The following is a 10,327-nucleotide window of genomic DNA, read 5'->3' as shown; positions in this document are numbered from 1 at the left end:
CCTAATTAACTTTATCTCAGCTTATACTCTTACACAAATACACTCTCTTACGTTTTGTGTTCGAAGCTTTAATTAACTTTATCTCAGCTTATACTCTTGGTCAAGTTTCCTCTCATACACCTTCTGTTTGAAGTTGATCCAAAATATATGTATATATACTCATGTTCTCGTCTTACTCATGAACTAAAATCTATACATCAACAAGGTACTTGCCTTTGAAAACTTTCCTTCATTTGCTTTTGTAGAAGGGTTTTAACGATTATAATAAAAGTTACGGCTTGTAAAAACTCAACACAACAGCTGAACATATTATCGAATGCATAAGTTAAATATATTTGAAAGGAAAACACTTCCATTATTGATTTCTTAAAGTAAAAATAAAACATAAAATTCAGGAAAATGCATTATTCTCTGTGTGAAAAAAGTATTTTGTCCGCATTTGCCATTCATTAATTAACTTGTAGTCAACAGGAACTTGGAGACAAATTGCTCATGTTGCGGTTATTGTTGTTGCTGTTCTTTGAGATTTTCTTGAAAATTGCATTGTTTGACAAAGACCCAACTATATGACCTTTTGACAGTTTATAGTCTTGACTTAGTACAGTGGTCTACGGCAGAGCCAGCAGCTAAGCCAAAAGAAAAACTCTCCGTAAGCCTTGTTGACTCTTGAACTTACTTGACAGCCTGCAGCTGCTGCAGATTTTTTGGCAGTAGCATCACAGCAACCTCATGGATATGTAAAATTGTGTGGATATTGTGCGAATTTCTTTGAAGTTCCATGTAAACTTGTTGAAGTGCTTCAATTATAACTTGAAAACTTGTTGACATTTATTGAACACTGAAAAACAGGCAATGTCAGCCTTCAAGGCACATGTCAAGTGACGATACACCAGGCTCTACACATAGCCCCACACACACACACACACACACTCACACACTCACACATACACACAGAAGTTGTAAGGGCATAAGGTTTACCCTATGCCAGCTTTCATAGCTTAATAGAAAGACGTTTGCATTGACACTTTGTGTCCCTATGAAAATTATCCAGACTTTCATAGCGTGGAGTTTATTTGTAAAGAATTAGTCCTTCTAAGTCACAATTTTTGATCAAACTTAGTAACTAAATTAAAATCAAAGTAATTTATAACTTTTAAGCATTTTATTCAATATGTAAAACTTTGCTGTATAGAGTCAAACAAATTTAAATTTGAGCATGGAAACAATTTAGGTAAAGCATACAATTTTCTGTTTGTGGCTATTTGTTTGATTTGGCAAACAATGTAATTAATTTATTTTGATTATGCTAATACAATAATTTGCAATTTAATATATGGCAAAATAATAAATGAAAAATCTTAATTAGAGCAAATATATACCCTGTTTTTAAAAATGCCAAAGGATATATAAAGCTAATTCTGTTGTATGCGAACTTGAAACAAATTATGAATTAACATATAACGTAATATATTTATAAATATATATGATTGAATATGACTGTTAATCAAGCGTTTAGAACAGCTTCGATAAGGGAACAAGATAAAATGCACTCACAACTAACATGCATAAAGTTTACTGAAAATGTTGTGCAACATGAAGTCTCACACTCTTTTTTTTTGCTGCTTGTTATTATTTGAATAGGTTTGTTCTTACATGAATTTACGATTTGTGCTTTTTGTTTTACATTTGTACACATATACATATATATGGAGGACTCTTGATAACAAACAATAAATTGTAACAAAGGACATGTTAGACACAATAATTGTTTTCGAAATTATATTTTCTCTCGTGAGCTAGACCTGTGAAACCCAGTTAAAAGCCAAACCGTTTTGTTACGCTCAAACTAGACATATTTAATCCAATTAATGCACAAGGACAACGCGCTGTTCCTTTTGAGACGTAATTGGTTTACGGCAAAGGTAAAGGTTTCATCAACTCAGTCAAATTGCCGTTGGTGCCCGGTTTGAAGTTTCAGCTTGTGGCACCCACTCACGGTTGGATATATAAAATGGCTAATTGGTTTTCGAGAAAGGCAACATAATTGGCATGTGGCTAACGACCAATCAGAAAATCTAATTGAATGGTGCCAAAGGGTCCTAATGTCTTTTATACACTTGTAACCTGATAGGAGATCCAGTGGGGCGCATCATCGACAACTAGAGCCCTTCATTTACATTCAATTTACAATTTCATTCACTTTAAATTTACAAAGTCGCTTTGAATCAATTGATATAGGTCATTCGTACACAACTTCATTTCTATTGTCAGCATAAGAGAAGTTCATTACGCTTAAAAAAACTGAGATATGTTAATGTTAATCATATACAAATGGAATATTAATTTAATTTTGCATATCTTTCCGAATGTGCATAATTTTAAAGCAAGTTAATCATACGCCTCGTTACATAATTATCATGAACTCGTCTGTGTATATAAAAAATAAAACGGTTAAGAGTAACTTTCTCTCAATTTTTGCGCACCCAACGAACCGGCAATCAAAAGTTAATAATTTTTCACACACTGCTTTAACATATGGTTCGCAAGGGGAAATTAAATATTACTATTTAATACATAATTAGTGCAGCGTAGTTCGCAGAGTATTTTAATAAACTTTCTGCAAATATTTACAGTAGAAAAGTTCCAGACAATGATTACCAGTGTGGCTTTATGCATCTCAAATTACATAAAAAAGGGTCACAGTAAACACAGTTTAAAACTGGATTTATACACAGATAATTATTGAATAAATATTTTAAATAAATAATAAAATAAAATAAAAAACTAGAATCGATATAGTTTTCAAAGATATAGCACTGTCCTGAATGCATATATATGTTTTCAAATATTTTAAAATGTAGAAAATTGGAAATATCGCAACTTGTTCATGAGTAAGCAGACGCCAGCAACAGTAAGTAAATTCTGTGATATTTGCTTAGTCTAAAAAAGCGGGCTAAGCCAATGCGATTAAGTCAAAAAACAACAGACAAACATTTGGAAATTGTGTCAGAGAAGTGCTGACATTGTCTGATTGGCAATTGCAATTCACCAGACCACAAAACAAAGTGCAATACATTTACTTGGCTAGTTCTTGGCGACTGGCGAATTGTTTGATTTGATTTGGTTTGGCTGGGTTTGGCTCGGGCTCAGCTGGAAGAGAAGTACGGAATGACATGCCGTTAAGCATTTGGTTTTGATTCGTTTGCTATTTGTTTAGCACTCAGTGACAAGCACTTTGGCAATTTATTTTGCACGTTGGCATATTTAATAGGCGGGCACGACGCTCGACAGCTGACAAATTATGCCAATGTGGGCTGAGCGCTAATGCACTGGGCCTGAATAATTGATCTGGCATTGTGTCTGAGTTTTCAGTGCGTGAACGAAACACATAGTTTCGTCGTTGTTCGCATTGCATACATTTGTCACGCTGCGTATACGCAATTTGCATATAACGCATCCGCCCCGAGCGGCTTTCATCGAACACGCAGAGCACAGAGAGCAGACAGATGTCTTTTGTTTATTAGATGCCAATTTCCATTTGTAGCTAACGAAAAACTGCCATTTCGGCACAAATGCGAGATGTACTCCAATTGTTGCAGGCCAACTACATTTTAAAGTGACTAATTTAGTTTCCCAAGTCTCAGCAGGTCAACAGATTAAATCAATTTGTATTAGATTACTTATTTGAAAGCTGTAAAGACTTTGCTAATCACTTAGTATGGGTATTCTGCTTTAAAACTTCTCTTCCCACCGATAGGCATGCACGATTTTAGTTTGTCATGCGTAATTGATTTAATTATTACTCAAGCCGCAGAGCAGCTGACAAAATGTCTTGTCGGCCAAATTCCACTCAATTGAATTTTCGAAAATAAACACCTGTCGTTGATTGGAAAGGGCGCCCAATTTTCTCCGCCTAGTTGCGGTTGCTTGTAATTAAAATGCAACTCAAATACAAAATAAATAAATAAATAAATGCGTTTAAGCAACTATTGACCTCAATGCCTTAGTAAACAATTGCTTCCTTCACTTTGGCCTTCGCAATGTGCCATGTTTGCGTTCCGAAACTTGTAAATCACAGCTAACAACTAAATTGGCATTATTCTCTGGCTTAAATTGCATTTTGCCTAACTGCTTGCCGTGCAAATTTTGCTTGTTATTTATGACATTTGTGATATTAATATATAAATAAGATATATTTCTTAATAAAAGAGCTTACAAAATATTTATTATTACGTATTACAACATTAGTTATGCTAACAGTCAAATGAGATATTTTTCAATATATTTATTAAAATATTGAGAAGCTCTGAATTTCAATAAGTTTAAATTTAAGTTATTCGATCGCATCTCAGAAAAAATGATTCATGACAATTATTTATTTTCTACTCGAAAAACCCATGCATACTGCAAAAAGCAATTAAGTTTATATAAAATATTAAATCGTATGCATACATATATATTGTTTTATTTGTCTTTGATTATATATATTGTGCGACACAATAAAAAACTACACATAGAAAAAGTTTAAAACGCACAGTCGATTGGGAGGCGTTGACTCATCTCTGTGAATAATTTCCCATTCCCGCTTCGAACAACAATTTTCACACAAAATTTAACACATATCTGAGCGCCCGGAGCTTCACCTGTTGGCAATAATTCTCTCGCTCAGCTGGGCGTTGAATTGAAAACATGTTTCAATTCGAATCGAGGCTACAGCTGCTGCGGTGGCCATTGGTGATTAACTATGTGCTGGCTGGCTGGCGTCATTAAGTCCTGGTATACAAGGTGCTGGGCCGCAATGGATTCAGGGATTCATTTAAGGCGCGACTTTTAATGGAAAACTTAAAGCGTAGCAAGTATTAAAAGTTTGTTAAAGTAGTTGCCGAGCCAAAGCGAAGCTGCCAGCTGCACTTAATTTGCTGGCAGCTCATTTGTGCTCGCGGGCACTATGCTCTCTGTTCTTTTTCTTTATTTTCTTACCATTTATTTACATCTTCTGTGTGGGTTATAAGGGAATACGCAAAAAGTTAGACCTCAGTTACTTACTGTTGCTCTTGTCTCCGCGCACTCTGCTCCTGCTGGCTCTCCTTATCCATAACGTGCTGTATGCGTGTAATCTACTCAAAGCAAATAAATTTTTAATGTTGACTAATGTAGAAAATGTGCACAGAAATTTACCTGCTCCTTGCCATCTTTTCTAAGTAAGCCAAAGGCACAGCCAAGACTGGAGCCAAGGCCCAGAACAAGAAAGTTGCTGTGAGCCAGCGTAAATTGCAACAGGCTCAGGATGCAGCTGTAGGCGATGTTACAAATTGAAAATGAAATCGTGGGCCAACTTTCTAAGACAAACAAATCATCTAACATGCAGCCAACAAGAAAACAATCTGCGAGCTCATCGAAATTTAGAAGATTCGAAACTTTTTTGTTGTTTTATGCTTTAAAGGGACAACAGTTAAATTAACATAGAAATAAGAAAATAAATTAAGAGTCCCGATTTCGCATAATTACGTGAAAATAAAAGCTAAACAATAAAATTGAAGACAATTGCGTTAGGACTGTCATTAAAAATAATTTAAAACAAACAGCGCCGAAAACTTTGCCCGCTTTCTGAAGATATTTTGGATACGCATAGAAGTAAAAGAAGTAAGGCCAAAATTTAAAGTAGAATTGGAATGAAAACAATATGAAGCAGACCCACTACATAACGAGACAAACTGGCGGCCATGCAAATGCCTCGAAGAGCTGACTATGACAACGCGAGGACACTAAAAGGCTGCTGGCCTCTTGTTTTGATAATGAATAACAGGGGCCGAGCATTGGACGAGCTGCTGAGCTGCCGAGCTGCTGGCAACTAAAAACTGCCCAAACATTAACGAGCATCTGCGAAAAACTTGCAACTCACAGTTGAAACTGCAAATTGGTACTTGGCAGCTGGACGGGTTGGGGGCTTCAGTGCTGTTTGCATTGTTTGCAAAATGCTTCAAGTAAATTATGCAGAGTTGCAGCAGCGAAAGTTAAGCGCACAACAAAGTGGAATTTATTCTGGCTTCCTACTTTTACCAGTGATGTCTCTGTAGCTGCTGTTGTTTTTAATAAACTTAATAAGTTTGCAATTTGTTGCTGCAATCAGCGAAGGACAGCAGTAGACACCGAAATTGCCACTCCACTAACATGCAAATCGGCAGCTCAGCAACACATGGCGTATACTTAATTTGGGCACAAATTATGCAGGCGGCACGCGATAAACTAATTTCAAAAGAACATTGCCCAAGCCCTAACAAACATATACATTCAGCTTACTTGGGAAAAACAAGCAAGTAAGCCCGCTAACGAACCTACAAAAATAAGATACATAACTACAAAATATTCAGGCTATTTCTTTGGTTAGCCAACATTAAATACTTCCGTGCGCCCAAATTAAAGTCAATTAAAAGATACTGTATAACAATTTTTAAAAGGCTTTAAAATTATCTTTGGCTTAGCTGAAAAATTAATGAATACCCTTTTGCCCTGGCATTAATAAACTGACCCAGCTCCATTTACAATCTGCGCTTGCCTCTCATGCAATTTGGTCCTCTACTTACACAGTTCATAAAGATTTAAAAAACGTAGAATTAAAGCTGTTTACACGCTGGACTGCAAATAAAGATGGAGTTTGGCTAGGTCGGTGGATGCTGCCCTAAATAAACAAACATATGCAGCAAGGCCAACGTTCAAATTGAATTTGCGCACAGAGCCAAAGAGCATAACAAATAGACGATACGTGTACGCCATGTGCGCTGAGTACAAAGCAAACCGCAAAACACACGTGGATGCGAGTTGATAACCAAGACAGTGGACACGAGCAACAACAACAACAACAACAACAAAAAGTCACTCATTCAACCAGTCAGGCAGTCAGTCAGCCAGTCACCTACCTAGTCAGACAGTTGTTCAACCGTGACGCTCAGATATTTGGCATGCGTGGCGTTATCCCAGCCTGTAGCTTGGTCACAGCTGCTGTTAACCAAACCCCAATATTCAGACAAACACATGCAGAGCATCATCTTGGTCAGGCTGCGAGTGGCTAATGTCGCCACAGATGACAGTTAACAGTTAGCAGCGTGCCAGGTAAATAAATCAAACAAAAATGGCTACTTTGGCTACGTGACCAGCGAAATCCAGAGCCAGAGATTCAACGTCCCCTGGATAGAGCACGCCGTACAGTTTGACTGATTATCGGTCGGCTGCTTATGACACATGGCCAAGGAACAGCGGAAGCTGGCTCCAAGATGTGCGTGACGCAAATTGCAGACCAGCTACAGACAGCAAACAGCATCCCAGGTTGAGCCTGTCGGGCTGTTCCAATGACAAATGGGCGGCCTGTTAGACGTCTGAGTCCTTTGTCTCAGATCAATGTCCGTCGATGACATGACTCGGCCAACAGTTGAGCAATAATGCCAGTTAACTGCTGTTGACAAATCAAACAACCATTTGCCCAGAAGCAAACGATATTAAAGCTGCAAGACTTGGAATTTAAATCCAATAATTATATTAATATTACCGATAAGCCGCCAACATTAACCTACATTGAGCTCGAACCCTAATGGCCAAGTATGTTGGTATGCATAAAAGTCAGCTAGAATTCAGTTTAAGCACCGTTTGTCCAGGCACACATTAATTTTGTTAGCAACATGCAATGGAAATTTAAGATTGCTGAACAATGGCGTTTGACCTCGCCTGACCTGGTGAACCGGCACCAGCTGACCCAGGCGAGGGCCCACACCCATCGCACTGATATACAATGCATGTGCATGCGATTCCATTCGAGTGCCTGTAACTGCTGCTGAGAGAGAGTGTGTGTGTGTATAATAAGGCTGCATATATTATGGCATATATATTGTGCCATATATTAGAGGCTCTGCTAACAATTTCTCTCACACTAGGTCCGGCGTCGGGCGTTTAAGTATATGGACTGCAATTGGCTCGGTCCTCACACTATCCGCTGCTTGGCCGCATTGTTGGCATTGTTTGCCTTGCGGTGATCACTCAATTTGAATTAATTTGCGACTGTCATACAATCTAAAATTAGTTTATGCCTATTTGCATAAACCAACACAGGAGCTAGCTCAAACTTTGACTGCTGGCTCCGTGGTGATAGCGTTGCACTAGATATTTTTTCTTATCGTCTTAACAACTTTTGCCAGCGAAATATTATATAAAGTGACTCCGCTTATACTAATTCGGTTACTCTGAGAACAATAATCAGAATAAAGACTCGATTCCTTCACACAGTAAATATTGAGGCTTTACACACTGTCTTAATGCTTTCAGCTGTGGCTTTTTTGACTCTTTCGTTGTGTTAGTCGAAAGGCTTTTAACGTCAACAATGGTTAAGTTAGCAACAGCTGGCTCAAAGCTTTGGGCATTTCAAGTTTTGTGGTTTTTGAGGCACTCAAAGAAGAAAAAAAGTAAAACCGAATATTTTGGCACTTTGCTTTAGCCTTTTGTGGACTAATTCCGTTTTTTGTTTATTTCTCCACACCCAGACACACACACACACACACACACGCATAGACTTGGTAGTTTTTATACTCTGCAGCAGTCGCATCTGAGAAAAAACGGCAATTTAGTAGCTTTAGAGATGCTGTACAGCAGCTGTGTCTCTTAGTGCATATGTCTGCATATATGCTGCAGAGGCTTAACGTGCCACAAGACCAAAGAGTGCGGATATTTAGTTGCTACGTGGTAGAAGAATCTTCCTCCACTTCCTGGCTTAATTGCAATGCCGAAGTGTAGAATATCTAAACACTAACAAAAACTTTAATTTTGTTCTATTTTATGCTTAAAATAAAACGCAGAAAGTTTGTTTTATATTTCAGTTAGCAATATCACAGAATTGTATATTGTTTCCGCTAGTAGGTCATGATTCGTGTTTCGTGTCATCAAGATAGAAAAACAGCATTTAGTTTGCAGTTGAGTCGAACCCTAAACAATTACTGAATTCCTTTTTTTTTTAAATAAATATGACTTCATTTTGAAAATATTTAAAAAAAGCTACATTAGGAATCTGCAAGAGAATATTAAGAGGAACATGGAATCAGCAAACGGAGTACAATACACAAAAGATAAAGATCGAAAGGGACGAAGACGCGTGAATGATGTGCATCAATTATCCCGAATGCCAGGCCACTGTCCTGTGAGCAAATGCTCTGATATCATATTTCCATCCAATATAATGATGCACATGCTGCACAAGCACACAAATAGTGCTAAATGCACGACCTCAGAGATATTTGATCATCGGCCGTTGCTGCTGTGCTTTGATCCAACTGGCTTAGAATACGGCGATAATTGCTGCGTAGCGTGTCTCATGTATGGAGGTATGAAAGGAAAGATGTACACGCGACCGGCTGTCGACAATCTGAGCTTGCCGAATTCGGGTCTGCTAAACAGTTATCATAAGTACGACGATTACTTGCCTGTAATGATGATGGTCTGTCGAAGTAGCTGGTTTGCTCAAATGAAGGACAAACAGGTGGAACGCGAAATGGTCTTGACAAATGAAGGCAAGGCCGACATCTATGTGCTGTGGCTGGTGGCACCTGTCACCACTCGCAAGGTGTATTACACACTAACCGTCTACGATCGTCACTATATTAGTTCACGTAGTTCGATTCGCACGGTGCGCGACTACACCAGCTTTCAGAATCCCAGCGACTTTTTACCCAACGATGAGAACTATATATTATTACGTCAATCTGAGGTTCTCGAGCTGATGTGCATCAGCAAAACGGTTTTGAGCAAAAGCGGAAAGAAGCTGCCACCCGGCATACCAATGGAACTGATTATCTATCAAGCTCCACTCAAGCCCAGTGGCATTCGCAGCAGCGAAACAGAGCTGCACGAGGCACTGAAAGAGGCGCAAAAGATATACTCCAAGTACATAATGCCACGCACCAAAGGGCCTGTCAAACGCAAAGTATCGGGCAAATTGTCGCTTACCAGAAGACCGTGTTCGAAGACAAGAGGTCTATTTCAGCACACCTCAAATTAAATGTTTCTAAACCCAAAACAATCTTTGCAGAAAGAGCCTCTGACTTTTAAATTTTATGTTAAATCTAATAAAGTCACATTAGATATTATTTTGGGAGTTTCTATTGCAATCAAATAATAAATCAGGATATAAAATGTGTCTCTGGTGAGTCTGCCGCTTGTTGCCAGGGTACCCGCAGCATCGGTTCAGTTTGAGTGCTCAGCACATTATTATTTAATAAGCAGACAGCTGATTGAAAACCAAGTGCGCATAAATTGGCGAAGGACGGGGCCTTCCCACAGCCGCAAGGTG

At 38.3% G+C, this 10,327-nt stretch overlaps 1 protein-coding gene across 1 annotated transcript; it reads left to right on the top strand.

Annotated features, from left to right (window-relative positions):
* Nucleotides 1–9,073: 9,073 nt before the first annotated feature.
* Nucleotides 9,074–10,036, top strand: LOC111597344. Its single transcript, XM_023311989.2, has one exon. It carries the CDS (start codon nt 9,074–9,076, stop codon nt 10,034–10,036), a length of 963 nt encoding a protein of 320 aa, XP_023167757.2.
* Nucleotides 10,037–10,327: the final 291 nt, after the last annotated feature.

Source organism: Drosophila hydei, unplaced genomic scaffold, assembly GCF_003285905.1.
Source record: "Drosophila hydei strain 15085-1641.00,03,60 unplaced genomic scaffold, DhydRS2 tig00000001-arrow-pilon, whole genome shotgun sequence".
NCBI classification, from domain to species: domain Eukaryota; kingdom Metazoa; phylum Arthropoda; class Insecta; order Diptera; family Drosophilidae; genus Drosophila; species Drosophila hydei.
The sequence above is the reverse complement of the archived record's forward strand: the minus strand, read 5'-3'. Positions and strand labels throughout refer to the sequence as shown.

What these genes read in the sequence shown, in the direction of transcription:
- LOC111597344 (XM_023311989.2), top strand. Translation starts at nt 9,074, where the DNA reads ATGGAATCAGCAAACGGAGTACAATACACAAAAGATAAAGATCGAAAG.